The sequence below is a fragment of the Anastrepha ludens genome, chromosome 2 (assembly GCF_028408465.1).
Source record: "Anastrepha ludens isolate Willacy chromosome 2, idAnaLude1.1, whole genome shotgun sequence".
Taxonomy (NCBI): Eukaryota; Metazoa; Arthropoda; class Insecta; order Diptera; family Tephritidae; genus Anastrepha; species Anastrepha ludens.
Window position 1 is genome coordinate 102,215,262 of NC_071498.1, and position 21,771 is coordinate 102,237,032.

Below are 21,771 nucleotides of genomic sequence, written 5' to 3' on the forward strand. Positions count from 1 at the left end.
CTAATAGTCTACATCCATGTAGAGGAACCTCAAAATCGTTTTGCATTCTTTGGTGGAATTTCTTTGCTATGACCATTTTAAATTTGCAATATTTTGTCTAAGTGTTTTTAGAATAAATGAAAAAAGAGTTCAAATGCATATCCGCGATAAATATGTATGTTGTTAAGGTGCATGTGAAAAATTTTACGAGGAATAATTTTGTAAAATATTTTAACCCCCTTGACCCCTTTTTTAAGAAGTCCGATTAAATTGGCATTTTGAAGGTTGCTAGACAGTTAAAACGTTCTAAAAAATTACTTGCCATAAAATTTCACTAAGAGTATCTCAGACGAAATCATTCCATAAAGAATCTGTAAGTCCACAGAAATGCATCTTCACAACATTATTTCTCTCCGAACTGTATTTCAATCCACAATGGAGAGAATAATGAGGTGAGACCTATCGTAGTATTGTTAGATTAAATTAGATTTCTGGAGGTTAGACAAGTCCAAGCACTCAGTCAGGAGGCCATTAAAAGATAAAATGTGGATAGTAAAACGGATAATTAGTTTGAGGTCACTCTTCCTAAATCTCTTAAGGGGTTATACGCAGTTGTGACTTTCAAAAAAATCGATTTTTTTTATTGCATTTTTGTAATGTACATATATTCAAAAGTATACGCACGAAATTTGAAGAAGATCTAAGCAATACTTTCGGAGTTATACCTAAATATGTAGAGATGCCTCGGCACGTTTTAAGGTAGCTATTGAAACTTTAAACGTGTTTTTTTCAAAACGGCATTTTTCCAGTCGGTGTACACGATATCTCGAAAACGGCTTGTTTGATCGGTCAACCGTTTTAACTCAATCTTTAAAGATACATTTTCTAGTAATTAATCGTTCCTTTTGTAAATCTGATACTTATTTTCCATTTTATAATCAATTTACGGCCAAATTTTAACGTAAAAATCGAAATCATTTCTTTTATATTAAAAGCTGCCATTTTGTGAAAATTCACTATTTTGATTAGCCTAATCGTTCGTACTAGATAATCTAATATATTAACAAAATTTGTTTGGTTTTTTGATTTCAGATAATCCAATCCTGAGTTACGATGTACACCGTAAATCGTCTTTTTTTAAAGGAGAAATCGCCTGCAGCGCGCTCTATAATCAACATTTTCATAAATAAAAAATTTTGTTACGTTATTGAAGGATGCTTTTATAACCGCCAAAAATTTTCAAATTAAAATATTCTGAAGTTTCTTCAGGATAAATCCTTGACAACCCGCCTTTTATTTGCTTCATAACTGCGTATAACCCCTTAAATTAATTGGAGAATCTTAAGAGATCCGGAAGAGGAAGAGTATGAACTTTATCCATACCAACCATCGCAACCCAATATCCTAAGACCATTTCTGGAAAACGCAGGAGAGCTACAGAAAAAAAGCCCTGCAGTGTCGTCATCCTCAAGACAGGATAGGCATATCGGGCTGTCGATGACCCCCATGGCAGCCATATGCTAACCATAGGTATTGTGCCTCGTCATTACAACCACCAGTACTCTCAGGTCCTTTCTGCTGAGTTTTAGGAAAAAGGTCGCTATTATCCTGTTTGGTTCATTCACAAAGCACTTTGCTACTATGTACGAGTTCCACCCAGACCAACGTCCTCTATGGGTAGACCTCATGAAGTCGTCAATCCAAAGTTGAATCGATGCTGAATTTACACCTAGAAAGGGGTCAGGGCCTAGTGGCATACTTGCAGAGCCTTCATTAGCCAGTTTATCAGCTAACTCGTTCCCTGTAATACTACAATATCCGGGCACCCAAATAAGACTAACTTTGTTGTGTTTTGCAACACTGTTCAGTTTTGTCTTACATTGATCGACTAACTTCGAAGAGTAGCATGGCTTAGCAAGAGCGTGGTACCGTTACTTTTCTCTCAGCAAATTTGACAATATCAGCTCAAATTTTCGTGACGTCACCCTAGTCCAATTAGAGATCAGTGTGATCAGATTACCATTTTCCTAACTTGGTTTATCATTGTTTTTATCCTCTAGTAGCGGAGTCTCAGTTCTTTGTTCCAGAAATTTTTCTAGCCTCAGCTAATTAGAATTAGTTCAATAATTCACTCATTTCTATCTAGCTTTACTTTTTTCTATCATCTGGTCACATTATCGACGATTACGATTATTGCTGTTATTGGTGATTATTCGCATGTTAAGCAGGCCACAGACGGTAAACAAATCAAAGCAATCGGTTGAAACTCATTTCGCCACACACGTGTAGATTTGTTTACGATTTTAGTTTCACGTTGTTCGTTGCTGAGTGCACATGAAACGCGGAAAGAAATGATTCCCATGTATGGTATTTAGGAGGAGGGGAAGAGGTAAGAATAGTCGTTCAATTCGGTTGCAGGACTGGTTCAAGAGGCGATATGAGTATTCGCATTTAAATTTTTTCTTTTTACAATTTCTGCATTCGTCTTTTTATCTACTTCTTTATATAGTATTTTCTAGTAAAACATCGTGGCAAATTTCATATTTCTGTCCTTATATTTATCGATCTTATTTTTCTACAATGAATAAATCTTTAAGTTTCTCAATAAATGTTTTTTGAAACAAACACGGAACTCAAAAAAAGGTACCTAATTTATTGCGATAAGTAATCAAAAGTAAGGAAATTTTCAGTGAATTGAACGCATTTCACTCGAAGATAAAAAATTAGCCGAATAGCGAATACAAGTTGAACCTTCGATCGAACACTACTAAATAGTATTGTTGTAGCTAATTTAAAGTTTTAAATCCACACACCCTTTTGTAAATCTATCACACAGTTGAACCACATTCAATGAAGTTCCTTAACAGATCTAGGGAAGATTAACTCCTGTCATAAATCACATCTTGTTCATTGCCTTTTGTTTGCTCGAACTGATATGCGCGTTTGCTTATCTCAATTTTTTTGTACGTTACATTCTCTTCATTTGAATTATCAGGAACAGAAAAAACGGCTTGGTTTTTATATTTTTAAAATAATACATTTTTTTTTGCTTTTTTCTACTTCTCAGAAGACTACATACTCATAAATGTATGTTGTCTTCGTACAAATGAGTTGGCAGCAAATAATTAATTAAGCAACTTTTTAGCGAAAATTTTAATGTGTCATCAATGCGTCACTTATGCTTTTAACGGTTTGGTAAATTGATAACTAACGAATAAGACATAAACAAATTTGCAGCAGAAGTACATGCATATATAATACATATATAAATACATACATACATACATACATACATATATAAATAAATACATGCATATTTATCTACGATGTCAATTTATTGAATGATTATGACATGAAGCTGAAGAAGCAAGCGACGTCAGAATCGATTGCACTACATCGCTAGCTTTCGGTATTGTTTTCTACGAGCTTCAAAAGGTACCAAAAAAATGACAAGAGAATTAAAAAAAAATCGAACCACAGTCATATTGATTTAATAGAAACATAAAGAACAATTTTTCTACATAAATAATGATTGTTTTTAAAGTTGTGTAAGACTTTTTATGTTAAATAGGAGTTCTTCAAAATTTTTTTGTGGTCAAAGGTGGTCAGTTGTTAAGAGTAAAGATGTGAGTTGAGTTTTTGAACCGGTGTGAGCAGAACTTAGCGAATTATTCTTTTATAATCCCACCAAATTCACATTACGGCTCTCTACATTGGTCGTTAATCTGGGTTTAATAATAATTTAACACATTTTTCATCACCAGTTAACATTCACTACGAAAGTGGGTCGACATTCATTACGTTTTACCAAAGAATCGCAAACGTCAATCTGGTCCAAAAGGTGTTTTCGCATCAATTCATACGAGCAATATTAATGGTAATTTCCTTCTTCCTTCATTTTCTGACTAATCTTAATTTTTTAGGCAATGAATAGATTATAACAGTTTTGTTAACATTTTCGACAATTGGCCATACAGCGCTTGCCCTTATTACCAGAATTGAATCGTTGGAATCACCGCCCCATAGATGATAGATTATAGGGTTTGGTCAACCGAAGCAAAATTGTGAGAGTAACTTCGATTGCCTCGTCTCCGGGTTGGTTGGTTGGTTGGTTTGCCGTGTACTCGCCAACAGAATTCTGCACGCTCATTTCACACGTACTTATTCACACGCTCGTCCAATCAGTCGTTGTTCAAATGGCAACAAGGTACATTAGCATAGCCTGTACTATTTTTTTTATATCACTAACCCAATTTTAGTTTTTTCATAAACAAACCGCTTTCATGACCTCGGTTACGTCAGCCAATCAGCTAATTCCTTCAAAATTGCTGAGGGCCGGTCAATAGTCTGAAGTTGTCCGCACCATAGCCTTCTGTACATCGTGCCACCGCCCTTCTGTAGCATTTGCCGCTGCACTAGCCGCCATCTTTTTCCAGTCTTTTTTGGCCGCCTGCCAATTTTTCCTTTCACCAACATTTTACAACACTGTAACACAAAACTGTTAACGAACTTTCTCTGTGTCCGAACACATATGTGATATGTATATAGCTCACTTGAGGCATCTAGCGGAAAACGGTCAGAACTGTTTACCTCACTTCATAAAGCACAGAGAACAAATCGTAAGTGTCTAAAAAATCTATTCACGTAAACAAAAAGAATTTTCTCCTAATAATTGTTACAAATTATCAAGTTTTGGTGTGCATGTATCAAAAAAACTTGCAAAGTAAGAGAAGTTGAGAAAGCAAAATCGCATTTCATTTTGTGGGCAAGTTGCAAATTTATACTGGATGCATTTTTACTTGTAAGAATTTGCAAGTGAGAAAGTCAAATAAAGATATTTACGAGTTAAATATATAGGAAAATAAAATAAAATGAAAAGTTAGGTAGCTGGTGTTAGTCTATGTCATCTTCTAAATCGCTGATCTCAATGACAGTTACATTGTCCAAGACAGCCTTTGAGTAAATTGCCCTTTTTTCTTTAAATATTTATTTCTGTTTATTAGTTGATTGAAAAATATTGAAAACTGTTTTGTCATGCAACAAAAACCTTTTTAAAACTATGATATGGGTAAAACAGTTGATATGGGCAAACTAGCCTGGATCTACCAATCGTTGTTATTAGTTTCTAGGCTATGAAGTGGCGCTTTTCGATACTTTTGATCTCAAGTCTCTTAAACATGCATTTTATTTGCTTTATTTTTTTAATTTTGTACGAGGTAGCTCAACTGAAAGAAATTTTACTTTTTGTGATTTTTCCCGCCAACAATTTAATCAGCTTTAACTTAAACTTGCAAATTGTTACTAGTTTTGCGTTCATGTACAGGGTTGCCCATATTCAATGGACCCGACGGATTTCGATGACTCTTTGGGCCCATCCAATGGACAATCGCAGGCAACAATCTTTGTGTCAATTGAATCTTATACGGGAATAAATGCAAATCAATGCGGATAATTCGTTGTAAGGTGGTCCGAGCAATGCCCAACTGCTGAGAACGGCGATTTTGGGATATCCTTGGCGACGCTTTGGTCGGTTTTGATTTAGCCTCTTTGGATTAGAAAGAGCATCACCAATCGAGAACCTTTCGTACAAACGCTTAATGGTGTTCTTAGAAGGCGTACTTTTCACATTATTTATTTTTTATACGCACGTTGAGTTTTCGCAATTGACTTCTTTTGTTGAATGTAAATTTCAGAAATTTGGGAGCGCTCGCGTGGCGTGTACTGTTCCATGGTAAAAATCTGCTTGGACTGACGCTTCCAACGCGGTATGTCATTAAACGATCTAACGTCTCTGTCAAAAGATACAGGGTTGCCAGATGGGTCCGTCGAATATTGGCAAGCCTGTTTTTTTGACATTTTCCTCTTTGAGAACGAATTCTCGAAAATTTAGTTATTGCCAAATTACTGCATAATTTTACATGAACAAATCTATTGCCTACCGAGGCGCGACTGTTTCTACTATTTGGTTTTTCATGTCCGCGATTTTAAATTTTTGCACTAAAAACTCGTAGGCAAAAAGCACCATTTCACGAGTAAATTGTGCATCTGTGCTCGAATTAGTATTGTTGCACACATATAGGGGCGTAATGCTAGGCAAAACGGGAGAATTTTGCATTGTAGATGATTGTAAACACCCAAAAAGATTTTATCCCACATTTTTCCTACACTTTAACTTAAAAAAAGTGTTATACAAGGTGAAGTCCAAAATAAATAAGACTAAGCTAAAATAGAAACGCCAGGAGCTTTGATCTGAAAACTTCGAGTTTTTTTATTCAAAATTGTCCCCTCTGTCCTTGATACGCTGTTTTGCGCGATCTAAAAGCTTTTCGGAAGAGTGTTTCCGGCCATTGACCGGAATGTCCTTTTGGATGGCCTCTACGGACGCGAAACGTTTTCCTCTCATGGCCACATGCAATTTTTCGAATAGGTAAAAGTCACAGGGAGTCATATCAGCGGAATACAATGAGTGATTGATGGTTAAAATGCGATTTCTAGTCAAAAAATCGGTCACAAGAGTGGATCGATGAAATAATGCATTATCATGTAATTAGCGCGAGCTTCCTCCTTCGCGGTATTCAGGGCGAGTTCCACGAATGCGATGCAACAAACGCTTCAAAACACCAAGATAGAAAATTGCATTGACAGTTTGGCCCATTGACACGAAGTCCCTGCCGGCAATTCCCTTGGAATCGTAAAAACAAATGTGCATCGACTCGATTTTTGACTTCTCGTAACGCGATTTTTTGGTTGGGGGCTCGTCTGGGGCCTTGCATTCGGCACTTTGACGCTTAGTTTCAGGTGCATATTGGAAACACCACTTTTCATCACCAGGTACAAAGTTGTAAAGGAAGTTATTGTCTTTTCTCGCCTCTTTAATGAGGTCTTTCGAATGTTGAATTCTGAGCAAATTTTTAGTTCTCACTCAACTTGTGCAGAATAAAACGTGCACAGACCTCGTAAGCACAAATGATCAGTTAAAATGCAATAAATCGATGTTTTGGAGACATGAAACTCCCATTCCATGAATTGCAATGATTATTTCGGTTCATTTCTGATAAATTTATGAACGATTTCGATGGCGTTTTCGGTGGTTACAGATTTTGGGCGCCCCGTATATTCATTGTCTTTTATGCCCTCGCAACCAACTCTTAAGTGTGTACACCACTCATGAACTCTGGCACGAGATAGACAATCATCGCCAAAAACTTTTTTCATCAATTCAAATGTTTCGGTAAACGTTTTACCGATTTTAAAACAAAATGTGATATTAGCTCTTTGTTCGAAACTCATTTTTGTACCGATGACACAAACTTACTGACACTTTAGACGCAATAACTTCGCTTCCCCTGAATCGAATGTCACCAAGCTTCCATTGGAAGTCAGCTAGGAATGTAGCTTCCAACGCATAACGAGTCTTGTTTATTTTGGACTTCACCTTGTATATCCCGGGTCAATATCAACTTAAAATACGCCGAGTCCCAAGATTCAGGGATTGGCATTCACTCACTTCAATTTTCAATTTCGGTTGAAGTACATACCTACATATATCAAATAAAGCCTGCTAAAGAGCAAATACTCGAGCTAGTACTGCTTGCTTTATAGCCTTAACGAAATATTCAGGCTTTTCACTTTATCTCAGATGATTATTCTCAGCACAAATGAAGTCTCAAAATCTTTTATTTATATTCTCAAATTCACACAATGCTTATTGTGTTCACTCAGTGAAACTTCGTTTGAGTAACTAAACTAATAATTAGCGCCTTGACCCTGCGTCGGCCTATATACACATGTACATACATATTCCCACAAGCTTCGATTTCTACAAAAGCACTCAAAAACGCATTGCGCACGCTGAATACTCAACCGTTATCTTATCAGTTTCAAATGCTTCTGCTGCCAAACGAGCGAACGATACTCGTATCAACTTGATAGAGGAGTGAGACCGTCTAGACAGGCTTCTGTTATAGCTATCACCTATGTATATGTAGAGCTGGTGGATCACTAAATTTCCATTTCAGTAGGGGTTTACAGCTAGAGACGAGCGGAAGTTCAACGGCAAAAAACCGGGATAATTAAAACAAAAAGTACTAATATTAAGCAAAGCAGTTGTGGCACAGTTTTGTAAAAGCAAGTGAAATGTTCCGAATCAAATGTGCGCGTGAATCGTGTTTGCAAAACCGCAACTTCCGTAGTCTATTGCTGCTTCCGCTTGCGCTACTATTTTTCGACATAAGTTCCGGTATCTCAATCGAGGCGGACACTGCAAAGCATTCTCCTACAGCGGACGTTGACTCTTCGACGAATATCTCCACAGCCAATAGGCTGCCACGTTCGCTTCGTCTTCCAAACACCACATATCCCTTACATTATTACCTACACATTACATCGAATATACATCGCGAAGAGTTCGAGTATGTTGGTAATGTTACTATTGAAATCGCGATACGCGAATCCACCAACGAAATCGTATTGCATGCAAAGAATCTCAGCGATTTTGCGATTTCAATGCTTGAGCTACACACTCACGAGAAACTGGACGACCTCACATATACATACGATCCGCATACTAGCTTCTTAATCATACACCCGATCGAGAACTATCAAGCCTTTGAAGCTGGTCAACACTATCGCTTGGAAATATTATTCAAGGGTTTAATGCATGAGGACACCTTCGGAATCTACTGGATGACCTACGGTGATGAGAAAAATAATACAGTGTGAGTAGTGCGTGAAAACTAAAATACGATTATGAAATGGCGGGAACGGCTCAAATCAGAGCGTATGTGTATGTACATAGGTATGGGTTAGTAACCACCGTTTGCGTGAAGTGTCCGGTGAATTCGATAATGTATGTGTTTGTTAGGTACAGTGGTCACACAATTTATTCGTACACCCTGCATAGCACGTAAACAACTTTAGCTTTGCGCAAAATATTTGCTTAGTTCTTTAAGGTAACTGTAAGAATGTTACATTCCTGATGAATTGCCGCAAACAACACTACCGTTATTTCAACTTACACTGAGGGATTCCAAGGAGAGCCGGCAGACGTAGCAAAATGCTGCAAAACATTTATTCGTACACTTTCAGTTAATGATATTGTTGCTACAAAAGTAGCAATAAAAATCGTTTGTGTTTTGACTAATATTGCTGAAAACGGAATAATATAGGTGTTTTTTAGTTTTTCTCGCTGATTCAGTTTCAGTTGCGCGTAATATCTCGATTGAAAATGGCGAAATCGACAAAAAATTAGCAAATCGCATGATACGGTGCAAAGTGTTTTTGCTAATTACGTTAAAACTGGAAAATTGGAGGCTAATCACCACCAAGCCGGAAGGCGAAAAATATTGACTTCACGTGCGGAACACAACATGGTACCATCAGTTGCGCGAAATCCAAAAAAAACCTCCCCGATACTATGCCGAAATATTGTAGAGCCTTTGCATACAAAATTAGCCCATAAGCAGTCCGTTTTCGTCTGCAAAACGCTGGTTATCATAGCAGAGTGGCACGCCGCAAGCCCTACGTTTAAGAAATAAACAGAGAGAAGAGATTGGAGTTCGCCAAATGCTAATATATATTCCGTGATGAGTCGAAATTTAATGTTTCCGGATCAGATGGGCCTCCACAAGTTTGGCGGAAAGAAAATACAGAACTGAATGAAAAAAATCGTATTCCTAGCGTTAAGCATGGAGGAAAAAATGCAATGGTTTGGGGGCGCATAGTTGCATCTGGAGTAGGAAAAATGGTTTTTATTGATAATAAAATGGACAAACATCTGTGTTTAAACATTTTGAGGAATAATTTGCATGATAGTGCCATTAAACTTGGTCTGAATACTAGAGGGCTCTTGTTCCAAAAAGACAATGACCCTAAACACTCATCTTATCTCGTGTAAAAATGGCTTATTCACCACTGTAGGCAGCTTAAATATTCACCTCAATCGCCGGATCTGAACCCAATTGAGCATGTCTAGGAGCTCTTAGAAAAGAGAATCAGAAAGCATAAAATAACATCAAAGTCGTTATTAAAGACAGCTTTAAGTGTTGAGCGGGAGAAAATTGCAGCTAATGAAACCAAGGTATTGGTAAAAAGTATGCAACGACGTTTGGAAGCAGTTATTAAAGCTAAAGGCGGCCCACCAAAGTACTACATACTCGTTTTTTCGTTATTAATCAAATATTCCTTATATAGCTATGTACGAATAATATTATATGTTTGCATAAAATTGTGTCTTATTTCATTAATGCCTTAAGTTCTCTAATTCCAGAAATGAAATTGAAAGTATGTTATTCTTTACGAATATATCTAAATTTTGTTCGTTTGTATACATCGTGCTAAGTATCAGGTGTATCTGTTTATAAACTGAGAGTGTACGAATAAATTGTGTGACCACTGTATATCTGTACGTTTGTGTTGATATTGATATGGTCAAAGGAAATCACGCATTTTCACTAGATTATTATCTAAATACTTGCTTACTTGGCTTGTATGGAATTATATAGTGATATGGACATATATACACAAGATAAGTACTACATACAGATAAGTCCTAAAACAGAAAAAAATGAGACCAAACCTCGCCTGTTTGAGTGCGACAGCTAAATAACGCGTGCTGCGCAAGTATGTGTAAATATACAAACACTCACATACATACTTCGTTTAGTTCAACGCTTATAAGTTGGACCCAAAACAAACAAGATACTGATAAAGTCTAGCACCCATCAATGAAACTCGTGTGTAAGGAAATTGAGTTAAGCTACAAAAGCAAACAAACATTGAATAAAGTGAAAATTAAAAGAAAAAAAAAACACTATATAAACAAAAACAATACAAATATAGTGAGAGTAATTGATTAGTTTGCAATACATAAAAGAGGAGACAAGCGTGAGTGCAACAATTTCAGTGGCATCTGCCTTTTAGGCTCAGCTTATAAAACATTCAAGAGTTCCACCCAATCTACTCCTCCCTTGATGGAATATAGGTGGAAAAAGTACCGCTTGGACTAAGCAAGGGTATACACTGATCCATTGTCAGGGATCCGTTGTTTCTAGGGATATTTGAATGTCTGTAAGTGAGGTCGAGCCTGAAGCTCAAGCCTCTCAGCCTGATTTCGGGTGCAGCATCAGTTTCGCTCGCGATGTTTACAGGTACCACATTTAACATTAAATTAGGCGCTAGAATAGGACTAGTTCGAAGCGCCCACTGATACCAATGAGTGCAGACCTTTGAACTATCTCCAGCTTCTTTACCGATGTCGTCCTCTCCTTTGAGTTCCACCAGACAATGACGCCACATAACAAATCTAGGCGAAAGGGTCCATCTTTTGCCAATGGCGCCTTTGCTATCATACAGGGGTATTGTTGCATTCCTTACCCCCTCCTCAATGTTCGGCTTCCACTATTGATGTTGCCACTATTGTGAAACAAGGAGATACAATTTCTACCGTCATACTTAACCTAGTTTTGAATTTTGTAATCAACGATTTTGAACCCGGAGCTACCATTTTCACGAAAAGCGTTCAGATCTGTGGTTTTGCTGACGAGCTTCCCATCATTGTAAGAAATCAACGCGCTCTTGCTAACTGTGCGCTGGAGCTGATAACAAACGCAAAGCTAGTTAATAACTAAATCAAAGCTTGTCGGTCTTAAAGTTAATGCCGATTAGACAAAATACCTCGTTAGGTATTTAAGCGCCAAACGCTACGTCAACGTGGAGATCGGCCCATACATTCTTCTCAAAGTGGAGAGTTTTAAATACCTGGGTGTTAACCTTAGCAGCGTTGCAGACTCCCTATTCGCCGTGAATGATAGACAACAAACTGATAATGAAAGTTATTTTGCTCACCTAAAACTTCTCACAAATAAATTATTTTCGAGGTCGTGTAAGCCACAAATCTACAGTACATATGTATGTACATATGGCTGTAAAGCATGCATACTGACATCAAACATAAATAATTATCTTCTTCGCTTTGAGCGTAGAATCCTTGGATGGATATTTAGACCAGTAAGGGAAGCTGATAGATTTTACAGAAAAGAATACAATAATGAGGTCGAACAGCTCATATCAGGTCAGGTGAGTTTCGCGAAAGCTTAGCGACTGAGATCGTTTGGACACCTACTCACAATGGGCGACAACAGGGTTACAAAAAAGACTCTTTTATTATGGCCCCAATCCGATATACGAAGGATTCAGAAAGTCCTTTGGATCCTCACCATTCAATTTCCAAACTCGTCGCTGTGTTTAACGGTCACTGGACGTTCGGCACACACGCGGAAAAGCTAGGGTTACCATTTAACCCCCTTTGCAGAAGCTGTGGGGACCTTTCAGAGAAGGAGACTGTTGAGCACTTTCTCTGAAAATGTCCCGGTTTGGCAGCTAGATGATTAAGGTCACGGGGCGTTCCTCAGATAGCCGGGATATCTGCCTGTTGGAGATCTCATAATGGTATCAAAACGGCGCTTCAGTGCTACCTATGGGTAATAAAAAAGCGTGGAAGTCCGCCAAGAAGATGAGCAGACGATGTTGATGCACATTTACGGCTGATAAATGCAGCGCGATTGTGACGGAAACACTGGCGCACCTCAAGCTGTAACTGCTATGGTGATGATGAATTGATTAGTTGACGCTAATATGTGAAATTCATAGCAATTTGCTACACAGAATATTTTGTTTTTGTTTAATAGAAGTTATTAAGAATATATTATTTGTAAAATTGCAGCTGGTCAGTCTACGATTTTCAGAAAAAAACGTTGTGCCGCAATTAAGTTCGTTGTTAAAATCGTCCACACACCCACTGTTATCGACTTGTTCAAACAGCTGCTGTAATCATACTAAGTGACGAATTGTGTTCGATTGTTTACGAACTTACATATTTGTTATTCAATCAATACAGTCATTTTATAGACAAATTCTGGGTATTAGTTAGGCTGAATATATATATAATTATTAGGAATTTCTGACCATTTTCAGCTAATTTGCTTTTGTGGGCTCTATCTATAAATTGCATAGGATCATACTTTATGGCGTTTTAAAGGTGGCATTACACTGAAAAAGAAACTAGTTTGAAAGTTTTGTGTTTGATGAAGCTAGCCTTGAGTTATGGTGTTGCAAAATAAGTGTAAAGGAAGCGCAATTTCTGTGCCATCTTCAGTATCTCTACGACCAAAATGAAAAATCGCAGAAGATGACAAAAACCAAAATTGTTTGTTTTTATAGTAGTTCCAAGGATTCTGTTTTAATTTTATGAACAGAGCAGACGAGACACGCTCTGTATGGTTACTTATCGAAAATGCTAATAAAATTATGGGAATCGTGGAGTTATACCGGCATGTGAGCATTTAGTCGATTGCACTGAAACTGAGATTAGACAGCAAACCATTAGGAACCATTTGAATAAAGCTGATTTCAAGAAAAAGCTTGATTAATGGATGTCACATGAAATGAAAACACAAGCAAAAACACCTTTTCGACCGAATTCAAGCCTGTATCTCTTTGTTGAAACCTAACGAAGTCGATCCATTTTTGAAGAGAGAAATGCAAATTGAAAAAGAGCGTGGTCATATTGTGGACTAAATACAAATACAAAATACGGACACATATTGTTAACAACTCACCACCTTGCCAACTGTAAGAAAGCGATCGATCAGAAGTGGCCAGAATTGTTAAATTTAAAAGGTTTCATGCTCCTTCAAGATAACGCCAAACAGCGCACGTCTTTAACTGCGCATAAGAAGCTCTATTAACTTGGATGGGAGGTTCTATAGCATTGGCCGTATATGTACAGGGTGGGCCAAATAAGACCTACTAATGACTAAAAGCTACTGCCTAGCAGTATGCGCAGTTGCTCCATCTTGTTGAAACCACAAATTAGGATACTGCTCCATCATTGGCCGCAAAAGTTTTTCAATTAATGTTCTGTAAGAAGCTCCTGAAATCGATTCGGGCATTTCGTTCTCATTTTCGAAGAAATATGGACCGTTAACTCTAGTGGCCATAGCCCCGCACCAAACAGTACAATTAGATGGGTGCAACTGATGTTGGTGTGTTACTTTTGGATTTTCAGAGCCCCACCTTCTACAGTTTTGTTTGTTAACATAATCATTTAAATGGAAATGCACTTCATCCGAAATCAAAACATTATTTAAAGAATCAATTTGTGTGGCTAATTGTGTAAGAATACTGTACTGTATGGTTCCATAATAAATTTCCAACAATTCAATTATAACCTGCAAAAAGAGAAAAATAAATGTGCCAAAAAATAAAAAAGTTATTTGTGCTTAACACTAGTAGGTCTTATACTTCGCGCCAGTACAAAACTGGTTTCATGAAAGACTCGTGAAAATGATCAGGCCAATTGTGTAATTTGATTTAAAAGAGACAAAAAGTATCACAAAAAAATGAGTTATAATTTTGCTGAAATATAAATGTTTTCATCAAATAGTCGGTAAGCGATTCTTCTAGCAATTCAATAAATTTTGTTCATACGTTAGGTCAGTAGGAATGTATAATGTCTGCTTTCTATGATAAAGAAAATGCTCCTTATACACGATGGAAATTCTTCCAAATTTAGGATTCTGACCAAGACCATTTCTGTAATAGTTAAATTTTGGGTTCGTCCAAATACACTTTCCTGGCAACCGAAAAAATAATATTATGACTGATTCCAGTCTAACCCATACACTTCTTTGCGAATTTAGGTCTGTCTACTCTATGTGAAAGAGTAAGTTTTTTCACTTTATATCTATCTGCAGCTAACATTTTTTGTGCTCTTATTTTTCCGCTAGAAAATTTTAATCTGGGCATTACATTCGATGCGCTTAACTGACTTTCAGTGACCTCTTCTTTAACGACAGTTGTATTTCTCTCACATTTTTTAGAGGATTACCATAGTTTTCATCTAATTAAAAAAATAGATCACAGCTTTTTCCGTTTCATTGATTTGGCGACGAGTTTCTCTACGTGAAAAGAAATTTGCTTCAAAGTTTGTCTTCTGTTGTTCTAAAAATTATTCAAAAATTGTTCATTGGCCATTGGTATTATTATATGATTTAATGAAGTGTGGTCATGTACCGAGAAGGCTCTTGGACATCTCATTTTATGATCTAGTGAAGATCCAAGCATTAAAGCATTAACTACTATTCTTACAAAAAAAATGTTTAACATAAAGAAGATGTAGTACGAGTAGATAAGTTTTTGTAGGCTTCATTTTCTATTGCTTCACGCGGTCTGCATTTTTGGTGCACATTAAAAAATAAAATTTTGGTGTCCGAACGTCAGATTTTTGACAAAAAAAAAACAAAAGAAAGATGTATGTACTTATGTTTTGCAGGATCCTTCAAAGCAATTTTATAGTCAAAGAGTGGTTATTACTCAACCGTTATTAGAGGGGTATTTGAAGGCAAGCAGCAAAACTTCCATAAAAAACAAATACCAAAAAAAATGATTTTTCACAAAATGCTTCACAAAATCCTTTCGTTCCCGTGTCACCCATAGACGTCTAGAGTTAAACATTTTTTTTTTCCAAAGTGATTCTAGATCACTAAAGACGTTCGCCCTATATGTATATAGATATGTTCCTTTGCCTCACAGCTATTTTTTTTTAAGAAAAATTTACCATAAATTTACCTGTAAATCTCGATAAAAAAACTGGTGTTCAAATTTCTTTGAAAGAGTATTTCGAGTGTAACGCCGAGTGGATGTAAACAATGCGGCTAAAACTGTCTCAATCAAGGCAATGAAAAGATGTCCCCGAGGAGGTGCTTTGCCACCACTTCTGTGACCTTTAGTCATTGATGATCTCATAATAAAACGATACGAGGCAGACTTCGATGCCAGTGGATAAGCTGACTATTTTACAGTCCTGGTATCAAGAAAATTTCGAGGTACAATTTCCAACATCATGAACCAAGCGCTGATCCTTATATCTGACTGGTGTCGGGCTGGAACATTGTCTATTAATCCTAGCAAGACAATCAACGTTATTATTACAAAGAAATTAATGTTGGGCCTTCTAGTCCAGTTTAGCTACTCCAATAAAGTAAAACATCTAGATGTTATCTTAGTCAAACGCCTGGTCTTAAATTCATCATAATAGATATACCGAATCAGAACATAATTTGTTCATTAACGGACTATATGAGTCCAAAATGTGTTTTAACCATAGGCATGAAATCATAATCTCAAAACGCTATGAATGGAAACTAGGAGGGCATGGGGTGGATCCCAGAAGTCTCGAATGCTTCACAGAGGGCTCGAACACAAATACTGGAGTCGGTGCGGGACGCTATGGTGCAAATGGCATAGCGTCTTTCTGGCTAAAATTCAAACAATATCAATCTGTGCGACAATAAATCTTATGAGCGGTAACAAGGGTGCAGACATCCTGTGGAATCGAAACTAGTGTACGAATTCCTTAGCGAACTAAACAAACAAAGTGCAACAAATAAAATTGTTCTGGGTTCCGTGCCACTCTGAAAGAAAAGGTCATGAAATTGTTGATGAACTCGCTAGAGCGGGCTCGTCCTGTATTGCCTAGGCAAATACAAGACTGCACATCTTTCAGCAGTGCTCCGGTTGCAGATATTCTGAGGTTTGTCGCCAAGGCGAAAAATTTACTGAAAGAATTTGACTTTCGATCAATTTCAAAGGCAGGGAAAATCTAGGTTAAATATTGTAGAATCTGATGTAATACATTTAAGGCTCTAATGTCAGCCAACAGGACTAGTATTAACTATTTATAAAACATTTAGTAGTACATGAATGGTCGAAGTGTGGGCCATTGGGTACGATACAGATACAAAATTATTAATTCTATTATTTCCAGTGTAATTCTAGAATAAGAAGTTGTGAAAACGAGTAAATAATTATTTATGTTTTTACTACAATATTATTTACATTCTGCCAGGAATGGTTCAATAAGACCCAAAATGACTATTTAATCATCAACATTTATTTTGTCGCCTTCAACATAGACTCCATTTGAAGCAATTTACATATGCCAAGGATTAGTCTAGTCATCAAATCACATTTTAAACGCGTTTAAAGAGATCAACTTCAGTTCCTGCAGCGAAGTCTCCTTAATGGTCTCTATCGACTCAAAGCAGCGTCTGCGGAGTGGAAATTTAAGTTTTGGGTAAAGAACTTGTTTCTCACAGGGGCCTAAATCCGGTGGTTGTTCAATGAAATTTGTCGAATTTTTGGTAAAAAAAGTGTTCACAATATGAGCCTTATGAGACGGTGCGTTATCGTGCAAGATCCATGATTTTTCTTTCCATAAATTGGGCCGTTTCATACGCACATTCTCTCTTTATTTATCGTAGAACTATTTGGAACAAATTCCGAGTGTACAACACCATGATAATTAAAAAAAACGAGTAGCATGACTTTCACGTTTGACATTCAGTTGCATGTTGACTGGTTTGCATGTCAAACTCATATAGCCACGTCTCATCACCTGTTATGAAGCGTTTAATAAACGTTTGGCCCGAATTCACTTGTTCAAGCACGTTTTCAGCCACCTTCTTTCGATGAATTTTTTGAAAGAAATTCAAGTGTCTTCGACTGAGTCGAGCTGCCAATCGATTGTGTGAAATGATGATTCCCGAGACACGTTTAGGTCACGAGCTATCTCCCTCACGCTTAAATGATTGTTTTCCAGCACTATTTCCTTTCTGCTTTCTGCAACATTTTCAACGATTTGGCATACGAAATCCCGTTCAAAACACAAAATTCACGACAAATTCTTTGTTCGATATTTGTATCCATAGTGAAAATCGCAGTAACAAAATTTCTTTAAAAAAAGTTTAAATTAACTTTTTCAAATTCCTTATTGATGTAATTTTCCCCAATCAATTTGAGACACACAAAAATTTTTTTTCTCGACTCAGTTTGGCTTAGAAATTCAGGAGTCATATATAGTAAGTTAAGTCATATAAGTTAAGTTTTATATACATATGAAAATCAATGAAACCTTCCTATCGCTCCTTGTGTGACTCTTCCTCAACTAACACGCGAATGACTTTTCGTTATTAAAACTTCTTTTCTTTCTTTCCATCACATTTTCCACGCGCTCAATAGTTATGTGACGGCTACGCAATTCGAGCCGACCAGTGCTCGCTTGGCCTTCCCCTGCTACGATGAGCCATCATTCAAGGCAAACTTCACTATCAGCCTCACGCACAGCAATTATTACACAGCCATCTCAAATATGATGGTGCGTCAAATTGAACTGAATATTGACGCAAATGCAGCACTCGATGACAAGTAAGTAGACACAATTGAATAATGAATACACATACAACCAATTAACCCTTTGCGGCCGTATTAAATTTGGACATGGGTGTCGTACTGATCGGAATTAATTTCCATTGAAGGAGCAGTGATACATAGCAAGTAAGATTGTGAAGGATAAACAAGATTCATCAATTCTACAAATAAATACAGTATAAAATTAGTATGGCTCCTTGCTGTGATGCTGAGAGTAGACATACGATCGCAATGGTAAAAAAGCTTTGGCGGCTGAGAGTAGACATACAACAACAAAGGATTAATAAACCGCAATATCTGCTCACCCGTTTGGCACATTCTGTAAACTATTCTTCATAACAGCATACAGACGTACAGTATTAAGCGCCACCTTTGTATATTTTTCATATAAAAATTTCTTTTTGAAATCGACGTTATTGCCTTACATATATTATAAGTGGTGTGAAACAAATAAAGAATTTAAAAATAAAATTATCAGTCAATGAAAGAACGCTTAGCACTATATGAATTAGGTGGAAAATATTAAATCCCCTGATTAGTTCATTCTTGCGTAGTTTTAAAATTTTTTAGGACATGTCGCACATTCTCGCTAAAGGTGAACTAAAACTTTTGGCCACGAAGGCTGATTGAGCAAAAGCAGAATTAAAAATGGTCCTACAATCTTACTAAGCCTTAAAAAAATCATTTATATTAATATATGGAATATTAATTCAAGTATATTGAGGAAACGTTCATGATATGAAGAGTAAATAGTCAGTGGGTAACAGAGCAAAAGCCTTTACTACTTGCATTTGATTAAGCCCACCACGGATGGAGTTTCCATAAAGTATAGGACTTGCGCTGAAATAAAAAAGGGGATTATGGGGTCCCAAGTACTTCCAAGCAACTTTACGTAATGCACAAAAGGAATGGCATTGGACTGCTTATTTGAACAAATAAAAAACAAAAATAAATAAGTTATTGGCGCGTAGACTTCTGTTAGATGTTTGGCCGAGCTTCTCATTTTATCTGTGGCGTTGCAATGCCAATGCAATAGAAGTTTTTAGAACTTGCAGGAGTCTATCCAAGATCCCGGAAGAGCTGATTAAAATTCCAAAAGTAACCTGGAAAGTTACCTACAGTCTGTGCCAGAAGAAAATAATCGATTTTTCTCTTGTAACTTCAAGATATATTCGATCTGTTTTTAATTGCGTAATAGTTCCACTCAAGGGCCACCACGCCAGTGCTAACTCAGGCTAGTATCTTTCGAAACTTTCCCGTAAACGCATCCAAACAAAAATGAGTGAGAAATACGTGAAGCGTTTTGAGGCGGTATTTTTATGCACACATTCGAAAGGACCGAAATTATCTTACGTCGCGTCTGCAAAAATTATTAAAAAATCAAAAAAAATTGTTGTGATGTGGAATCAGCGGTATAAAGTGTACAAAAATGTTGATCACTTTTCTGAGCGCGGCTTGAAGCGAGTGATGACAAAAAAGCAGGATAAAGTGATCGTCCAACTTTTTAAGCGAGACCCCTACGGCAAGCCCGATCAGATCTTGCTAAAAATGGAATAGGCGTGAGTATCAACACTATCGAACGTCGACTGAAGGAAGCGAACATATCCTACCGTCCCACATCATCAAAACCACTGCTCTCAGAAAAACACATTGAAAAATAACAAAACAAGAAAATGGCATCACAGTAATGGACTGACCTTCCCAGTCCCAAGACGCCAACCCCATTGAAAATGTGTGGGGAACTATGAAAACGCATCTTGCCGGAAGGCCAGTCCATGATTTAAAGCAACTCGTGCGGCAAGTTCGCAAAATCTGCTCCTCTTTGTCGACGAGTTACACAGAAAAGCTGGTCCAAAGAATGAATCAGATGCCTGGCTATACTCGACAACGATGAAGACTACACGGCTTATTGAGTAATTGCGACTCGTAGTTTTCTACATACTTTCATGTCAAAAAAGTTTTAAATATATATATTTTATACTTCATGAATAATCGCGGTTTCTTTTTTCTGACACGGACTGTATATGATTCATAATTTAATATCGTCTGTAAGCCCAAGTACAAGAAAAACTTTTCCACTACTGAATTCAATAATTTTGTTTGTCATAAAAAGAGGTGCTTTAGTTTTGTTATTTAAATTTTTTTCAAATTTTTTATTACTTTAATTTTGATTTATAAAACGCAGCGTTCGTTGAATATTTTTATAAATATTTGAGGTATAAATAAAAAGAAATAAACCTAAAAATATAATATTTTATCCTCGTTTAAAATATTACAATTTGAAAAAAGTAAATAAGAAATATCAAACTTTTGGCCAATGCTGTATGTGCGCATATACTGACGCATATTATTTAACAATCATTTTTTGCTTACCTATTTGCATTGCGCTCAGCGATACATCAATGGTGACAACCACGTTCCACACCACGCCCGCCATTTCCACTTACTTGGTCGCATTTGTCATCTCCGATTTCGTGTACATTTCGGAGGAATATCGCGGTGTCGTCCAACGCATATTCACCTCACCTCGCATCACCGATAAGGGGCGCAAAGCTTTGAAGAATGCAGTGCACACGGTCGCCATGTTGGAAGACTACTTTGGCATAGATTATCCGCTAGCGAAATTAGATCACATTGCATTGAAGAAAAATTTTGGCTCAGCCATGGAAAACTGGGGTCTAATTACCTACAAAGAGGACAATTTGGTGCAACGGGATGCTGCGGATTTACATAAGAAATTGAAGGACATACTAACACAAAATCACGAAATCGCGCATCAATGGTTCGGTAACTTAGTGTCGCCACAATGGTGGACATACGCATGGTTGAATGAGGGCTTTGCCACATATTTCGGTTATGTAGTTACGGATTTGGTAGGTGATTGCGCTTAATGGTATTTGGGTAATTAATAATTAACCACCATTTCCGATATGTTTATTTAGCTTTATCCCGAATATAAAACCATGGATTTCTTTTTGACCGATATAGCTGAGCGCGCCTACAGTTACAACTACATGACCGTACGTCCGATGACCTACTACGTAGAGAAAGAGTCAGAAATTATTTCTGTTTTCGATATCATATCCTACCAAAGAGGTGAGTTTTCAAGACGATGAAAAAGAGGAAAACATACATATTTTATTGAATTTATCAGCCGAACGCATCGCCTAATTCATTTGTAATTTTCTCATTCACGCGCTAAGCTTTCTTACCGCAGATGAAACAAACCACGAATTGTCGCGAAATGTTATTAAATCGCAGAAGTTTATTGTATTTTTTGTGGAACAATATGGTTTGTAGATCAGTTCTGGTAATCCTAGATATTTTAAGATTAGATTTAAATATTTAGTAGATTTTTCAGGTCACCAGCCTTTGGTTTTTTAATAATTCTTACAAATATTAATTCCGGATCAGTTTTATATGCTTGCCTATATATTTAACTTCTTGTTTATTTGCGGAATTTACTTTATGAATACAAAAATAATTTTTATATTCAAAACATCATATTTTCTTACTGAAAAATCT

General features: G+C 36.9%; 1 protein-coding gene across 1 annotated transcript in view; it reads left to right on the forward strand.

The window, feature by feature from the left end:
• Positions 1-8,012: 8,012 nt before the first annotated feature.
• The window catches only part of LOC128871655 (uncharacterized), a 66,498-nt gene continuing 52,739 nt past the window's right edge, over positions 8,013-21,771 (forward strand). Inside the window, exons 1-4 of the mRNA XM_054113582.1 lie at positions 8,013-8,696; positions 18,058-18,243; positions 20,639-21,119; positions 21,189-21,342. Coding sequence (XP_053969557.1) covers positions 8,116-8,696; positions 18,058-18,243; positions 20,639-21,119; positions 21,189-21,342 — 1,402 coding nt within the window. The 5' untranslated portion in view covers positions 8,013-8,115. The remainder of the gene's footprint in view (positions 8,697-18,057; positions 18,244-20,638; positions 21,120-21,188; positions 21,343-21,771) is intronic.